Source organism: Gracilinanus agilis, chromosome 2 (genome assembly GCF_016433145.1).
Source record: "Gracilinanus agilis isolate LMUSP501 chromosome 2, AgileGrace, whole genome shotgun sequence".
NCBI classification, from domain to species: domain Eukaryota; kingdom Metazoa; phylum Chordata; class Mammalia; order Didelphimorphia; family Didelphidae; genus Gracilinanus; species Gracilinanus agilis.
In genome coordinates, this window is record NC_058131.1 from 635,961,506 (window position 1) to 635,980,741 (window position 19,236).

The window sequence follows — 19,236 nt, forward strand, 5'->3', positions numbered from 1 at the left end:
CAATCCCAAATCTAGAACTAGAACTAGAAATCTCCAGATTCCAAAGTTTAGTAGTCCTTCAATAGTAGGATCTCTTTCAACTTGTTTTCTTATATAGGCAGTTTCTTAACTGCTTTGGCTTCTTCTGTTCTGTTCATTTGATTCCAAGTTATATTGAATGGTTTCTGCTGATGTTTGACTTGAAGAAGACAATACTAGATACCTAAAGGGAATGTAGCTCAAGCAGAGTTATGATTCCATTTTATGGCCATCTCCTTTAAAATGCAGCTATTAGGAATGTGTTCAACTTGAAAATACAGACTTCTCAATTCCCTGTCCCAAAATCTTGACAGGCTAGAAAACTGGGCTGAATTGAGTAAGATAGAGATTTAGTGAGTATCAGTGAAAAGTATTACACTTAAATTTAAAAAATTGACTTCACAAATATAAAATGGTGGAGATATGCTTTTTTGTATGGAAAAGATCTAAGGATTTTGGCAGGCTACAAGCTCAACTTGAGTTAGCAGTATGGTATGGTAGCTTCCTCCTCTCCCCTCTGCCCCGCCTTCCCATACTCCCTCCCCCCCCAAAAGGCCAGTGCAATAATGGGCTCCATGGAGAGGTAGAGTTTAGGAATAAGTGATGGTCCCAATATACTCTACTTAGATCAGACCATGCTTAGCAAATTGTGTTCATTTGTGGGTGCCACATCTTAAGAAAGACATTAATAAGGTAAAAAATATCCAAAGAAAGTTCATCAGAATGATGACAAGAATCTGGTTCACACCATATTAGTATTGCCTGAGGAACTTGGGGTTTTGAACTAAAGGAAGAGAGGGCTCAGGAAATACATGAGAACTGTATTTAAATATTCAAAGGACTCTTATATGGAAGAAGAATTAGACTTGTTCTCTTTGACCTCAAAGAGTAACAGTTGGAACAATGATTGGAAATTAGAAAGAGATAATCAACCTCAATGGGGTGGAAAATTAATATTGAATCCGGATGTTTTTTGAGAAATGGTTCCCTTTGTGGTCCCCAAGCACAATTTGATTTTTAAAACTATAAAACTGTTTCTCCCCCAGGCAATAAAACTGGGCCATGTCCTCCTTTCTTTGCCTAGATGTAAAAACTGTCAGGGTGGAGATGTGTAACTGCATCTGCATCTATAAATTAGGATTTGATTAAGTGATGAAATCAACTAGGCAGGTGCCATGTTGGGAAGTATGCCACCAAATGGAAGGGTGGATGAGGGCCTCTTGGCATCCTCCTGAGACCCACCTATTCCTGTGATAAAATCCTTATCTTCTATCTTAGAATTAATATTCTTATTGGTTTCAAGGCAGAAGAGCGGTAAGGACTAGGCAATGGGAGTTAAGTGACTTGCCCAGGGTCAGAGCTAGGAAGTGTCTGAAGCCAAATTTGAACCAAAGATCTCCCATCTCTAGGTCTACCTCTCAATCCACTGAGCCACCTACCTTCCACTAAAAGGGATTATTTTTTGAGGGGAAGAGTTGGATTGGATGGTTGCTGGGGTCTCTTCTAACTCTGAAATTCTGTGATTTCTAGCATTTATTTCATGGGACTATTACAAGGTACTTTGTAGTCTCTGTGAAATGCTATAAATATGAGGGACTATCATTGTTATTTATTGAAGATGATGATCCTGAGTCTCATAGGGAACCTAACAAGACAGAAGTCTTATATGATTCATTTTCATTATCAACACCAACTAGACTTGCTCTCTGGGGTCTCCTAAACTGAGTGTGCAGGAAATCACATCTAAAACTAGAGCACAGGTGTCTGGTCTTCAGAGAGAAATGTAAACACTGTCTGAATTCTTAGAGAAGAACCTTAAAATGGATGTCTATTAACTGTGTTAGAAGTGCCTTTGCTATTTTTTCTCACCATCACCAAATGCAGCCTGGGTCCACAATAATCCAGGCAAAAGGATGTTAGATACCATTGGATAGATTGGGTTCAAATGTCCAGACCTCTGCCCCATACTGGATATGGAACCCTAGACATATTATTTAACTTCTCAGGGTCCCAGTCAGATCTCTAAGACTCTAAATTGCAGTGAGGTACAGATCTACATTGACAAAGAGAATTTCTTCACTCAGAGTTCTCATTACCAAGGAAATTACAGGTTCAGCCTCCCTCACCCCTGACCCCCAATCACAATGGATTTTTTTCTAGGTAACACTTAATAGGCATAAAACAGTATGGAACTGAATCACACTCATTTTTTAGATTAGTATGTGACATTCGTGTCTTAGAAGATTTGAAAAAATGCCATTTTAAGCTATAGAAGAGTTTTAGAAACTCTCTGAGATCTTAGTGACTCCAGAACCTCTTTGGAAAAGTCTTTGTTGATAAAAGCTTCGTTTTGATAACATTCCAATAGCAAACTGAACCCCCAGGCTGCCTGACTCAGCTTCCAGTGAGCTGTTTGCAGCTGTTTTTTAGCAGCTGATTGTGAAACTGCAATAGATTTTTTTTGAGGGAGGGTAAAGAAAAAAAAAATCTTCAATCATACTAGCTTCACAGAAACCAGCAGAATTTAGCAGATATTTGTAGAAGTAAATTTACTACTGTTCCTTACTGAATATGTTTGGTCAAATATAGTAATACTACATTTACATGAAGGACTCAGTCATTGGAGAACTCAATTATCCAAGGACTAACTTCAGTGACTGTTGATTTAGAATCTACTATGAACAGAACACTTTAAGTGCTTGGGGGGGAAATACATAGATCCAGTCAGAAAATATTTATAAAGAGCTTTCCATGTGTCATTTTATTTGATGCTGTAATGGTCATATGGGATAGATGATATCCTTGTTTTCTCAATTTTACAGATGAGGAAAGTGAGTTTAAGTTGCTTGCTGGTGGTACGCTTCTAGTATCTCTCTCGCATTTATTCTTATTTTCCCCAAGTTTATTTTCAAAAAAATACCATATTACCACCATCACCACCACCACCACTACTAATACTAATACTGTTTCAAATAGTAGTGCTTTAAAATTGTCTAAAGCTTTTTCACATGTCTCTGGAGAAAGTACTGGATTTTGCATCAGATTTCGTATTTTGGTTCTGCCTCTTTAAAACCTATGTGATTTTGGGCCTTCTTAACTTTTCTGTGCTATAAAGTACAGACTTCTGAATAGATGCAAAGACAGCAGACTCACTCTCTGCCCAGATGTGGCCTTAGAAAAATCCTAAATGGAGTCCAGTGTACTATACTTGATTACAGTCTGATTTGGGATCATTTTAAAGCAAGTCACACACACTGGAGCCATACTGTGGAGTGAAATTCATTATGAGGCAAGAAAGTATTGGAATGAATCCAAAGCAGCTTTATTACTGACATATTAAAATAATTTTTTTATCTATCTATATGGGAGGTTGATATATAGACCTTGAAGGACAGCCTTATGACCAGCGACCTTTTTTAGATTGAGATAAAATGCTCATTAAAAGGAATATTACTTTTATTATTAACAAACAGTTATCCACCTAAAAAACACAAAAATTTAATAAAATTTGAGTTTTGACTTCTGGCTTCTTCCATTCTCTTCTCATTTTTCCAGTTCTCCCATATTAGATGATGTCATCCATTCAACAGCATCTATTGATCCGTCCGGACAGCCTGTAGCTGTTTCTTCTCCTTGTCATGATGTTACAGTCCTGGATACTGCTGAGCTGACTGCTTCCAGGTATGGTTAAAGTCTGATGAAAAGGGCTGAATGATGTGTGGTTACAGCTTCTTCTACTCCACCTATACTTTAACTATGCTCATTTAAGAAATCGTTATTATTATGTATGTGTAGATAGCCTCCCATGTGGCATAAGGTGAGGAGTATAAGGAAAGGCTCTCTTCCCAGAAACATTACCCACTCTGGTTTTTTAACTAGATGCCTCAAAATCCATCATTAGAGATTCATTCCATTGTGATGTTTAAGGCCCTTAATAAAAGGTAAATTTCTCTAAAGATAAAGACTGTTAAAAGCTTACATTTATACAGTGCTTTAGAGTTAACAAAGAACTTTCCTCACTACAATTGTATATATCAGTGCATATATTGTTCTTCTCATTAAACAGGAGACACTGAGCATGATAACATGATCTATTTAAAGAAGCTAATGATTTTGAAAACTGGGAAATAAAAAAACTTAACATCAATGACTTGGCTTAACATTATTTCTTAAAGAAGTTTAACCGTTATAAAATAAATCACCATAGTGAAGAAGCCAAAAGAACCCTGAAATTTCCTCAACCAGCAAACATTTGATCTCCTTGCCAAGCAGAGACATGGCAGCCAAAACCAACAGAAGTTTATCATAAAAGCTCATTTGTAAAACATTATAGAGGATGATGATGGAAGATTATAAGCAGTCACTTCACAAGACAGCAATAAGTAAGTGAGGAAAAATTAACCCACAGAAACTTTGACATAAGAACTAAGGCAGATCATTGCAGCTATTTATAGATAAAATAATGAAGATAACAAATAGGATTGAAATGGAACAGATCTTTTAGCATTTTATAGTGATCTGATTTCATTGTCAGCAATGGAACAACCCCTTTTTGAGCTGTGATGCCTTTGTTTCTGAGGGACCTATATGAGGGAGTCATAAAGACACATGGAAAAATGAGGTTGAAGAATTACCAGAAGAATGCTCAGAACACGCAGAAGAAATCTATATTAGAAGTGACATGATTTGAAAAACATTTAGGGATCAGTTAAGATATTTCAAAGAAAGATTACAAAAGAATAGAAAAGATCACATATGGTATTATGTTTTAAAAAACAAAAAAGAAAAGTGACAGAGTGGAAATTAGGATGTTCTGACCCACATGCCTACCTTATTCTTGTAAAATCTTTTTGAGAATGATTTATCAAAGATATCTTTTATGGGATATTTTAATATTTTATTTTAAACTTAATCAGTATCAACAAAATAAGTAATCAAATATATAAAAACTAAGTAAAATCTTAACACCAAATCCTCAGAATCTGACAAAGCAGAACCTTTTCAACTGGATTCCCTTCCTTGCTGAATTTTATAATAGTTTTCAATTTTTTGGAGCAAACAATAACCCTTTAAAGGCATCATCATGATTTTTTTCATATATTTAAGAAAAAACAAAAAAATTGGTTTGCCATGAAGAATTTCCTTTCATTTGAGGATACAACATGTAAACAGCTTGAGGAGGAAGATCATAGTTAAAACTAAGGGGATTGGGAAAGTTTTTATGTAGGAGCTTGTGCTTAAATTGCACATAGGAGGAAGTCAAGAATTCTAAGAAAAAAAGGTGAAGAGGGAGTACATTCTAAGCATGGGAGAGAGTCTGAACACAGTCATGGAGGTGGGAGATAGCACATTGTTTTCTAGCCACAGTGTGTAGGCCAGATTGGCTGGATCATAGAATGTATGAAAGGGGAGTAATTTACAATAAACCTGGAATAGAATAGACTGGAGTTGCACTGTAAATGACTTTCTTTCTTTCTTCCTTATATAATATTTTATTTTTTTTCAATTACATGTAAAAACAATTTTTAACATTCATTTTTTAAAATTTAAGTTCCAAATTCTCTCCCTCTCTTCCTTTTCCCCTCCCAGAGACAGTTAGCACTTTGATATAGGTTTTATATTTGCAGTCATACAAAACATTTCCATATTAGTCATATTCTGAAAAAACAGATAAAAAGATGGAAAAATAAGAGAAAGTGAAAAATAATATGCTTCAATATATATTCAGATTCCATCAGTTCTTTCTTTGGAGGTGGATAAATTTTTCATCATGAGTCCTTTAGAATTTTAACATTTTTCTGAGAATAGTTGTTGTTCACAGTTGATCACTGTACAATATTATTGTTACTGTGTATGATTTTTCTTTTGGTTCTGCTTACTTCATTTTGTATCAGTTTGTAGAAGTCTTCCCAGGTTTTTCTTAAATCATCTTGCTTGTCATTTCTTATAGCACAATAGTATTCCATTACAATCATATACCACAATTTGTTCCGCCACAGCCTAGTTGATGGACATTCTCATCAATCTCCAATTATAAAAAACTTTCAGTGACTGAGGGGTTTATATTTTATCTTAGAGGAAACAGGGAGATACTAGAACTAACTACCAAGAGAATGACATGGTCAGACTCATGCATGTAGGAGATTGTTTTGGCAGCTGTGTGGAGGATGGGTTGGAGAGGTGAGAGACTGTAAGCTGAGAAATCAGTTGTGAGGTTGTTGCAGTAGACCAGATAAGACATGAAGTGGTCCTGAACAAGAATAATGACTTATGAGTGAAGAGGAAGGAACATTTATGAGAGATCTTATGGATATAAAATCAACAGGCAACTGATTTTATTTGGTGTTGTGGGCATGGGAGTTGGGAGTAAGAAAGAAGGAAGAGTTAAGATTATTCTAAAAATAAAAATCTGTGTGACCAGGAAGCTGCTAGTACCCTCAAGAGAAATAGAGAATTTTAAGAGAGAGGTCAGCTTATTTGGGGGGAGATAAATTCTGCTTTAGTCATTGAATTTGAGATGCCTACAAAACCTTTTAGGTTATCAAATAGGCAATTGGTTAGGTGTGGCTAGAGTTTGAGAAAGGACATCAATTTAGAAGTCTTGCCAAATAAATTTGCCAGTATCTTGGAGGATGTCATGTGCAGAGCAATAAATGAAATAGTGATTTTATAATGATGTTGAAGTTCCCTTGTTTTTATATGACATTTTGCTGATTAAATTGAGATCAGGAGTACTATCGGAGCTCTATAATTAGGTCCACTAAACATTCAAAAGAAATGGGTCTCATAAATCATATAGGAAAACCAAAATAGATCAATACATATTGCTTAGAGTATGGCACATAGTTGGATGGATAATCAGTCCATCACTGTATTTAAACACTGCACTGAAAGTGGATAGCAAATTGGACCCTGAGCTGAAAAAGAAAGAGATGGTTTGGATCACATTGGTGGAATGTCCAGGGTTTTTTAAGATCCAAAATTACTGTCAAAATTCACTAAATTTTTTTTCTTCAAAATAACATTTTTCATTTATTCATTTGTTTTTATATTCTCTGATTTCCCAGTATATTATTCTTCCTTTTCTTTCTCTCCGAGAGCCCTCCTTTATAACAAAGACGTAAATGAGAAAAAGACAGCTTAGCAAAATGAACCAACAGATCAGCTAAATGTGACATGTGATATCACTCCCACCCACACTTACATACTCCACAAAGAAAAGAGAGATATATATTCTTATATCTCTTCTTTAGAGCCAAGTTCAACCTCCATAAATCATATCATTCAGTTTCAGTTGTGTCCATTTATGAGATTATAATGATTCTATATATTGTTTTCCTTATTCTGCTTCACTTTGTCAGTTCATATAAATCTTACTATGTTTCTCTCTTTTCACCTTATTCAGAATTTCTTCATTTTTGTTCAATCAGTCATTTTCAGCTCTACATGACACATTGAAGTTATTTACGATTTCCTTTTCTAGCATATCCCCATTTTACAGATAAGGAATTGAAGCAAATAGGGATTAAGTGACTTTGCCCAGCATCACATAGCTACTAAGTGTATGACATCTCAGACCTTCCTGACTCTTGTCTCCCTACTCTATTCACTGCATCACTCAGTTGCATCTCACAGTTTCTTATAGCATAGTAATATTCTCTTATATATTCATATGCTACAATTCATTTAGCCATTCCCTAGTCATTCATCATCTACTTTGTTTCCATTTATTTGCTACTATAAAAAGTTCTGCTATAAATATTTTGGTGTATATGGAACCTATCTTTTACAAAATACTTTTCCTTTTCTAGGGAAGACCTTTTATTTAATGAAAAGAGAAGAAAATGACACTTGTATGAGAAATATAGAGAAAAAAACAGCTTGAGGCAAAATATGCTCAGTTCTAAAACCTTGAGAGAAAATAGTTCTTCATATAAAAATACTTAGATGGTCTGACTGAAAGCAGCTCAGAGGCAAATATACTGACTGATGATAGAGTGAACTCAATTGTATTGTTTCCCAGTAGTCAATCTGAACCTAACTGGTTTCAGGACTTTGGAATTTATTAGGGAGGATTGTTATTGCTCATTCCAGTTGTGTCTGATTCTGCAACTCGATTTGGGATTTTCTTGGCAAAGATATTGGAGAGATTTGCCATTTTATTCTCTGGTTCATTTTACAGAGGAGGAAACCAAGGCAAACAGGAGTAAGTCATTTTCCCAGGATGACATAACTAGTAATTTGAACTGGTGAAGATTAGTCTTACTGACTCCAGGCCTGACACTCTGTCCTGGGGAAAATGGTAAAATTGTACCTAGACTGTTAGTATAATATCTGATAAATTTTTAAAAAATAAAAAACTCACTTTTACATTGGAAGCAACTTCTACTTAAGAAAATTTTATGTAGAGCAGGAAATGGAATTTTCCTAGAACAAATCAATCAAACAATAATGTTAAAAGCTCACTATGTTCCCAACACACTTCTAGGTGCTGGTGATTCAAAGAAAGGGCCAGAATAGTTCTTTCCTTAAGAAGCCAACATTGTAATAACACATGTACATATATTGGTATATATAAGATATGTGCAGCATGTATATCTTGATCTAGGCAATAGATATTTAATCATATTTTAATTAAAAAAAGAATGTTTTGGGTTCATATCTGTTATTTTGTTTATCCATGCAGGGAACTCTCTTTGTGGAAATTTCCTCCACTGATTCAGAATGGTAACTCCATTGTCACATGGAGTTGTGAGAATGCCCCCAACACCATGACTTGTATGTGGTCACAGAGCAAGTATAACCTGAACCCAGGTTTTATTGACTCTAAGGCCAGTCTTCTAACTGCCTCCTCACACTGTCTCTTTAAAAGAAATACTAATTAAGAAATGAGATTTTCTCCACTTAAAAGAAGTCAGAATCCCTATGTGGAAGGTGGTACCACCCCTGCAATTACTGGCCTCCATTCCTTTGTTCCATTTGCCACACCCCAGCACCTCAGGAATGCTGCCCGCTGTTCTATCCTGCTGGTCTGACAGATGGTGTGAACTCTCTTTTGATGAGACATGTTTTCTGAAATTGAGGTATCCTTATCATTAAAATGGGCCAGCTCTCCTTTATTTGCCCACTGGTCAATCCCTAAGGACAAGGTTAGGTTGACAAATGGCTTGTAAACAATTATTCAGGGACCCAAGTCAGGGCCCTGAAATGGAGAAGACCTATCTGTCTGTGGCTTTTTAAGGTTTCTTGAGCTCAGCAGTGTAGGATATCTTAAAAAACTGGGCTCCTTTTGGGATAGTGAGGAGAGGAAGATTTACGCAAAATTTATGAGTAGCTAACAAGAATAGGGAAACCACATGCATATACTCACTTGGGATATAGTGTTTGGGTTAGGATTTTTAGAAAATTAGTTTTGTAACATTAAAGTTCCTAGGTCTCTCCCTTCTTCCCCTCCCCTCACCAGAGAAGGGATCATTTAACAAAAAAAAAGATGTGTATATATAAAACTATGCCATGCTTGTTTCTATCAGTTCTTTCTCTGGAGGTAGACCTACACAAGTTATTCTTAAAACAGTATTGCTCTTATTGCATATAATATTCTTTGGTTCTGTGTTTTTCCCTCTTTGTAATTTTACGTAGGTCTTTTCCATTAAAAAAAATTAACTTATCGTTTATTATGGTGCAGTAGTATTCCATTACAATCATATGTCACAACTTATTTAGCCATTCCCTAATTGATGGGTATCCCTTCAGTTTCCAGTTCTTTGCTACCACAAAGAGAGCTGCTATAAGTATTTTAGGATAAATAGATTCTTTTCCTTTTTCCTTGGTAACCTTAGGAAACAAATTAGTATGTGTCTATGTATATGTATATTCATAGTTTCAGTGGATAGAGCAAAGGAACTCCAGATAGAGGTTGCAAGAGGACAGATTTGAGCCCAACTTGCTTATTTTCAGTTTGAGCTGTCCCAAAGTAGAATGGACTGCTTCAGAAAGTGGTGAATGGGTATTCAAGCTAAAGCTGGAGGGCCTCTAGTTGCATTTAAATTGCAGTATGAGTTTGATTAGATGCCTACTGAGGTCCTTTCTGGCTGTGTGATTAAAATGCTGGAGCTAGGAGAGACTTCCGCAATCTTATCCCATTTTAAAGGAGAAACTGAGGCACAGAGAAAGGTGTTTTTTCTTGGCTCCTACAATTATCTATTAATCAATAAACTCTTTTCCTTACATCATGCAAAATACAAACTATACAAAGAAGAAAAGATTTTGAATAGGAAAGAGGTTGTTCAAAAGGTATGGGACTGAGCAAGAATGATGAAAATTTGCTGCAGAAGCAAATGGCAAAGTATTGACTTTCATTTTTTAAGACTCATTTGTTTTGCTTTCCTGTCAAAAGAATGGGAGCTGAAGAATTATTTACTCTAATAATTAATAATATTTGTGGTGGCAAAGAATTAGAAGTTGAAGAGATGCTTATCAATTGAGGAACAGCGAAACAAATTGTGATATGTGATTGTGATAGAATGCTACTGTGCTATAAGAAATGACAGACACGATGCTTTCAGGAAAACATAGAAAGATTTATGTAATTGATACAAAGTGAAGTGAGCAGAACCAGCAGAACATGGTACAAAATAACAGGAATATTTTATGAGGATCATCTGTGGATGACTTAGCTATTTTCAGCAATACAGTGATCTGAAACAATTTGAAGAATTTATGATAAAAAATACTTCCTACCTCCAGAGAAAGAATGGATGAAATCTGAATATAGTTCAAAACATACTTTTAAAACTTCATTTTTCTTTTTTGGTCTGTGTTTTCTTTTGCAACATGGCTATATGGAAATATGTTTTGAATGACTGAACATGTATAATCTGTATCAAATTACTTGTCTTCTCAAGGAGTGGAGAGGGGAAGGAGAAAGAGAGAATTTTGAACACAAACTTTTGGGAAAAAAGAAATGTTAAAAATTTTACATTTAATGGAAAAAATAAAATGAGGGAAGAAATTAAAATTAATAATAGCTATCATTTATATAGCATGAGGTTCATGAAGTACTTTACATATGTCACAGTAGAAAGAATAGGTTATATGATTGGGGGGTAGGGAAGGTCAATGTAATGAAAAGAAAGAAATTCATGGTGGGAGAATGAACAAAGACTGAATGATTTTTGCCTTCCAGCATCATTTAACATTTACCTCACTTTGTTGGAAACCTATGAAAGAGTAATTCTGATTAGAAATTATTTAGGTTTAAAAAATGATTTGGTAAAGGCCTATTTAAAAATTTGTAACTGCCTTAATGGCAGAAATTTTTTTTAGTACAGAAATTTCTTGAAGGAAAAAAATAACTACTATTGTTTCTTCTTCCCTCATCTCTCTTTTCTCTCTCAGATTTTCCTTTGTTAAAGGGTAATGGGGGTGTGTGCTTTGTGCTCCTTCTGCCTGCCCCTTTCAGGATTTGTTTTTACTGAATAAAGGGAAGATGACTTCTGATTCTCCCATAGAAAATGATTTTCAAATAAAATCAAACAAGTTTTGATGAATATCCTTCTTTATTATTGATGACCTGAGCAGAACATCAAAGATGATGTTCCTTCACAGGGAAAATCAGACCATATTGCCTTAAGATATCTACACATCTAACTTCAGAATTTGTTAATAAGAGGAGCTTGAAATACCCCACCTGGTTTAGATATTGGTCTCAGGATCTTCACACAAGATTCTGAAAATATCTTACCCAATGATCTCCTAATGTAAATCTTTGGAATCATGATTTACTTTTATCTCATTTATTTCCATGCAGTTAAATGATGATTTCCTGTTCACTACTCCACATCCTCCCCCAATTCCCCTTAACAGCTAATAAATTTTGGTAAATGTGAGCATACACATATACATACACTCTCTGTCTCTCCCTCACCTCTCCCCAAAGTACATACATATATTGAATATCTACATATTAGACATATATACATACATATACATATTAAAATAAATGTTATAGGTATGTACAAGATTGTAATCTCCTTGAAGGCAGGGGCTATTTTTTGCCTCTTTTTGTATCATCAGGACTTACTTAGCATAGTGCTTGGCACAGAGTAAGCCCTTAAGAAATATTTTATTAATAAATGAATAGATATATGGATTATATATTTCTATATATGTATATATGAATGTATATATACATGCACACATGTGTATATATGTATACTTGTATACATATACATAAATATATAAACACACATAATAAAATGAATGTCTGTTGATTGATCTTTTGATCTGAAGATGAGCTCTCTGACTTACTCCAAAGTAGCTGGATCAGCTATTATATTGTATCAAAGCCTTGCCGAAAAAGTACATATATACTGAGCAGGTTGTAGAATTTAAACTCTGGGAAAGAGATCAAAGCTTACAGAAGCCATTGCTCTGAGAAATCAGGCTGGTTTCTGACTTCTTGGTTTGCCCATCACCACCAAGTCAATTAGATTACACTGTTTTCTTGTATCTTGATGTGGTTTTGGGATTTGCTTGCCACACACATGAGATCGTATAATCATCGGGGGTTGCTTTATTTCAAGAATACTCTAAGAATCTGTTGTTTAAGAAGTATAGGGAATTCCTTGTGTGGAAACTCCCTCCCTTCCCCAACATAGATGGCAACAGATTTCTGAGTAAGGAGATAAGTCCTAGGGAATTGCATAAGGCACTTGGAAGTCATAGGAACAAAGATTTATAGCTAGATGGAACCTTTGAAGTCATCAAGATTGACATGTTTTACAGACGAAGAACTGAAGCCCAAGGGAGGTTATGACTTGATCATAGCCAGACAGCTTTTAAGTGTTAGTCAAGATTTGAAAGCAAGTCTTCTTGATGTGTCTTGGTACTGTCTATTACACCTGCTACTTTTAAGAAAATAGAATACCAAAATTAGAATTTACAAAACAGAAATTTGATAATAATTCATTTTACAGGAGAAGCCACCACAAGTTTTCTTTAGCTAATTTGTTTAGTAAATTTTAAAATTAATATTGTTTGCCCCAAAATAATTGATTTGTTGTTTCTCAGAAATCCTGGATAACATGAGGTATGCTTTTTATTTATACAAAACACTGGAATCCTGATTATCCTGACCATGCTTCATTGACTTATATTTAAAGATTTTTGGAACTAGAAGGGTCTGACTTGCTTCATACTCTTTCTGTTTTGCTTTGTAATTGATCTGTCTAGATAGTTTATATGTACAAATTTCCTGCTCCCCAAATAGATGATAAATTCTTTGATATCAGGGACTCCATGCTTTTCTTTTGTGTCCCTGGATAATCTTTTGTACACAATAAACACTAACAAATAAGTGATAGTATTTGTTTAGCGGAAGGAAGAGACAAAAATGGATGATTCATTAGTCATTTGGAGTATTGAGTCTTCAGTATTTTTTTTTCTTTTGGAGGTCACATTTTTCTTATTATGTTTGAATGAAGCTACAATTAAAATTATTTTTCCTTGTTATTTGGGGGCAGAGGAATATAGCCCAAAGAGGTTCTGTATGGGATGTGAGAATTAGGAAGCTAGCTTGGAATAAGAAATTGTTGGGAATAACCTACAAGCAAATATTTGGGGACAACCTACCAGCAAATATTTGAGAGAATTGAGCACATATCATGTAATTTTCTCCTGTATACACAGACACTTGTATATGTACAGCTGTGTATCCTACTAGTGATATGGGAGTCAGCTAAATTTACTTTAAAAAGTTTCATTGCACAGCATTTGATCCAATTTATTACTGTCTCAGCATACGTTCTGATTTCCCATTCAGAGTCTTTCAAAGGCAGCTCTTCTGAGTCCTAGCTGCTCTGATATTACAGATCTCCCGGGAGAGTTTAATTAAATTCTAAATCTCCTTGGACCATTTGCCCAGTGCTCGTCATTGATGGGCCTACAGCTCCTCAAATCTTCTGTTTCAAAGCATTTTTTTTTCTTGCAACATACATTCTTACTACTAATTTGAGCTTAGTTATGGCTCAAATGATTTTGTGATCGGGTGCACTTGGAAAGGAAAAAAATAGGCAGCCTCTGAGGAAAGCCCATTATGCTAAATATCTTCCAGATAGTGATGTGAAACAGAAGATAAGACACTGTCACTCCATCTGTCCCATAAAGGAATTATATATTAAGTTTCCACCTCAGGGGCAGTTATCTCTCCCTATGGAGATAGTCTAATACTCGCCCCTTAGGTCAGTCTAGTGTTTGTCCTTGGACAGAGGCTTAGTTTGGCAACTCTAGCCAGTCTCTGAAATGAAATTAGCAATCAGTTCCCTGTAAGATCTGCCAAGAAATACTCAAAAGCCTTTGTACAGAGAACAAAAGAACACCAGTTGTTGACAGTATATCACTACAGTTGGACTTGTGTTGTTCTCAAATAGAACCCAAACAACTGCTGGGAAAACTTTCTCTTGAAAGTCACTCACCTACTCTGGAGGTTACATGTGTAAGAATCTGTGGCTTAATGACTTCCAACATTGAAAGTGCTCTCTCGCTCTCTCGCTCTCTCGCTCTCTCGCGCTCTCTCTCTCTCTCTCTCTCTCTCTCTCTCTCTCTCCCCACTCCCCTTTCTTCCCTCTCTCCTTTTTCCCCTCCCCAAACTGTTTCTCCCTCTCCCATTTCCCCCCCTCCTCTTTTTTCTCTTCCTTTTCTCTTTCTTTGATTTCTTTCCAAAGATCCTAAATAAGTTTTTTTAAAAGTTCACATTCAAACACATACAACAACCCAACTGAACTAAATTTCTTTGCCATTCCTATTTGAAATGGATTATATCAATAAAATTGGTAAACTCTTTTTTTCAGGCATTCATTTAGAATCCTAGAATGTCAGAAATAGAAGGGGCCTTAGATATCTTTTCTAACCCACACATTTTACAGAGGTAGGAACTGGGGCCCTGCAAAAGGAAGTGAGTTGCCCAAAGTTAAATCAGCAGTGCCCCAGCTTTATGAAAGTTTTGGATTTTTCAGCTTCAACCCCTAACTTTGTTTTTAGCTTATAGGAATAAGCTAATATAATCCCTCCTGTGAATGAATCAATCAGCCCAAAGAGGTGGTACTCTTTACTGAAAATTTCAATAACCCTTTCTGCAACCGAGCTTTGCACAAGAGTAAATAGATTATTATAAACTTCCCTAACCTGGAGATGGGAAGGGAATCAAAGAATTGGACATCTTTTTTGTTCCACATTTATATATATACACACATAGATATATGTGTGTATATACACACATATATATCAATGGCTATCTCTGTCTGCATATATACAAACATATACATACTCCCATCACTTGTACTTTAGTAATCTGTAGGCATACAATGATATGTTCACATTACTGCATCCACACATAATAAACAGGGAAGAATTAGCTGTACAGAAAAGGAAAAGGAAGCCTTACTCACCATCCTGAAGGCAAATGATGCTGTACTCTGAGTTTGCAAGATAGGATCACAAAGACACTATTCCTTTTTTAGGCTTATGAAATGCCACTAGCCTAAGGCAGAGTTAGGAAGTTCACACATTTCTCTAATGTGACTAAGCCTGATTCTGCCTTGTTTCTTTCTTTTATTTTTCTTCCTCCTCTCCTCTTCTAAATAAGTATTGAGAGCCTCCCATGTGAAAGTTATGCTTTGAGAAACTGCTATAGAAGATGAGATAGGACGCACAAAGGTAATTAAGAATAGAAAACAGCATATAACTAACACGTGAGAAGGCATATAGGATGTCTAGAAGATGGTACAGTGTTTAGAACACTGGATCTGGAGTTAGGAAGACATGAAGTCAAATCCAGCCTCAGACAAATAATAGTATATGACTCTGGGCAAGTTACCACCTATATTTCTCTGTTTTCTCATCTGTAAAATGGGGATAATAATAATGTCTTACAGGGTATTCGTAAGTAAAAGGAGATATTTTAGGATGCTTTGCAAACCTTAAAGTGCTACATAAATGCTATCTGTTTATTATTATTAGAGGATTTCAGAGGAGGCAAGACATTCACTATAAGTTAAGGTGGCTGGGAAACAATTCACATAGCAAGTAGATTTTGAGTTAATTTTTGAGAAGTGAGTAAGGTGATGCAGATACAAAGGAAAAAGATTATCTTTGGCTGGTTTCTGAGCCTTTCCTTTTACATCCAGTGCTCTCTCAATTCAAATTTGCTTTTGAACAAGGATTCAATATTAGTCATTTGCACCTTAGAGATGATTTAAGCCAGAATATGTACATTTTAAATGTGATCTCTCATTAGATAATCAAAATTTTTTGTACCACTGAAGAAATTTCAGAAATCAGTGAGCCAACCAGGGAGCCTAGGTTTGGGGAAGGGTAGTGGAAAGCCTTTCCCCAACCCTTTGAAATAATTTCCAAGTAGTTGTCCTTTCTTGGTGCCTGCCCACTGAAATGTACACATTTTAAAGTAAATACTCTAAAACAGGAGAGATAAGCATTACTAGTTTGTAGGTCCTAATTTGTTTTGCATAATTTGGACATACTAAATATTAGATTTCTACGTTTTAGTTGTCATGGCCACTTTTTCTTGATGGATCTTTAGTTCTAGATCTTTCCCCTAGAATTCCTCTTAGGATTTTCCATTAAGTTTTCATCATCCTTTAGGGATGATGTCGGCTGGGTGGGGCTGGGGGAACAGGGGCTAGAATCTATAATGAACACTAGCATAGCCTCAGCCTTTGAAGCCACTTTTAAAAGCTTCTGTGTCTCTGCGAGAAAGGTCCTTTGTCTAATGACCAGAGTATCAATCCAGGTAAGCCCTAGCTAATAGCTAACATTTTTATAGCACTTAATATGTGCCAGGTACTGTGTGAAGCATTTTATTTCATTTCATCCTCACAAAAACCACGAGAGATAGGTGCTATTGTTTTCCCCATTTTACAGTTAGAGAAACTGAGGCAAACTGGGGTTAAGTGACTTGCCTGGGGTCACATAGCATAGAAAATCCAGCCAGGCTGGAAGGGGACTTGCCAAGTGATACTGTAGGTAACTAAAAACAAAGGTTACCTGGAGCTTAATAGGCCAACTAACCTTTACAATACAGTTGACAAAGATTGGTCAATGAGTGACATAATCAGGTCACTGAGGACAATTTGGACCACATATAAGTTATCTTCATTTCCTTCTTACTAGTCGAGCTACTCTGGTCAGGAACATTTGCTGAGTCTGTAGGTCTTTAGAGCACCATGAAGAACTTGTCATGTTTACCTTAGAGAAACTTAAAGTGTACAAAGGGATAGAAGAGTTACAGAAATAAAACACCTTGAATCTGGCCTCAGACACTTCCTAGCTGTGTGACTCTGGGCAAATCACTTAACCCCCATTGCCTAGCCCTTACCACTCTTCTGCCTTAGAACCAATACATGGTATTTATTCTAAGATGGAAGGTAAGGGTTTAAAAAAAATTCCATAAAAAATAAATAAAACACCTAAAGAACAATATCAGTCTGGGCTTTTTTCTTCTTGGCAGATGTTCCCTACTTCGTAGGGTTTTTGTTTTTCTATTTTACTTTACCTTTTTGAGGTTCAGTTAAGAGCCCTGGTGTGTTGAGTCACTCTGCTTTTCCAAATCTTATTGAGCCTGACAATTATTAATTAATGCTACAGGAAGGAGGAGCCAGATGGGTGGGAGGTTGGGAGGAGAGAAGAATGGGGATTTACTATTCTTAACTGTTGAGTGATTTGTTTAGACCCATTGAGCTAATGTAATGCAGAGCAGGAAGGGTGTGGCTGTGGAGAATTCCATGGATAACAAGATGGAAGGATGGAGAGAGGGACTGTTGGCTGGGATGCCCTCTGGGAGACTTCAGTGACTCATCTAGGACTCACAGCTTCTCCTAGGGTAGGAAGCCTAGCAGAGGAGAAAACAGGAGTTAAAAGTTGGAAGTAACTTATGTTACAACTACATGGGTGGGAGATTTTAGTGATTGTTACTCGGTGTGGTGAAGACCATTGATTTAGCTGGCTGGGCTTCTCTCTCCTCTTAACACTCAAGTCTTCGGGAACATGTACATGTACAATGTTAGAGCGACTTCATCATGTTGTCTTTAGTGGAGCTGCCAGTAGGTTAATAGGTATTTCCTTTGCCTCATGCATTTCCCCCTAGTGTTTGCAGGGCTGGCATTTTTGTTATTTTTCTTTCTCTCTTGATACTAATGTGGATTTTCTCTCTTTACCTGTCGTTCTTTTCTAAGATGCAATCTCAGAAATTTACTTTGAGATTGTGTACCTTAAACCAAAAGAAACACACAATTCCTAGATGTTTAGTGAGTGGAATCAGATTTTATTTATTCAAAGTGACAGTTGGGGCAGAAGGGGCAAAGGAGATAAGTCCTGTTTGAATTAGTGAGGCATCTTTATGGTACAGTGCTCCTAAAAGCATGTGATTTGATTACTTTTAAGTATGTGAAATAAGGGAAACCAGGATTCTCACTTTAATCCCTAGATGCCTAGGATAAATGTTTGTTGAGTAAATAAGTGAAAATAGCTTTTAATTAGCAAATTCTTCGGATTGATGTGCTACAAATTTCTGATTTCCCTCAACATCTTTGCAGGGACTTTAATGGTGGAAGCAGACTACAACCTTTTTGTGACTTAGGAGATAAATCCTAGGAGGTTGCCTAAGGCACTGAAAGGTTAAGTGACTGGACCAGAATCAAATAGCAATGTGTCAGAAGTGGAATTTGAACCCATGTCTTCCTGATTCCAAGCTCAACTTTCTGTTTACTAATTCATCCTCCTCACTCTCAGTTTATCCATTATTTATATGTACTTCTAAAGTAATTCTCCTAGTTTAACCCCCCACCATATTAGCTCTTAATTGTTTAGCATAACCTTTTCTCCTTTCAAGGTAGATTCTAGCCCAACCAACCTCCAGATGTTTATAGAGGCCAAATATGTGAGGTCTTGGGCTATCATTGGTGGTAGAAAGCCCTTGGTGAGGAGCTTTCTCTGTTCAACACAAATTGTGGCATTTTCTCTGTAAATTAGAGTTTTTGAAGGTTGCCAGGATTTGGGGTGAGGGTGGAGTGGGAGGCAGAGGGTAAGAAATTAAGTGACTAGCCAAGGGTCAGAGAGCCAGTGTGTGTCAGAGGCACAATGGAACCAAGAACTTCTTGATTCTGAGGCCAGCTCTCTATGGACTATAACACTATCTTTTGGGGT

At 36.2% G+C, this 19,236-nt stretch overlaps 1 protein-coding gene across 4 annotated transcripts in view; it reads left to right on the forward strand.

The window, feature by feature from the left end:
• TACC2 (transforming acidic coiled-coil containing protein 2) overlaps positions 1-19,236 on the forward strand; it is a 213,406-nt gene that overhangs the window by 55,498 nt on the left and 138,672 nt on the right. For 3 of the 4 annotated variants that reach the window (XM_044665637.1, XM_044665638.1, XM_044665639.1), the window contains exon 3: positions 3,574-3,699. In XM_044665637.1, the coding sequence (XP_044521572.1) occupies positions 3,574-3,699 (126 nt within the window). Of the gene's footprint in view, positions 1-3,573; positions 3,700-19,236 lie in introns of those variants that run through there. The other variant, XM_044665636.1, reaches the window with a different exon arrangement.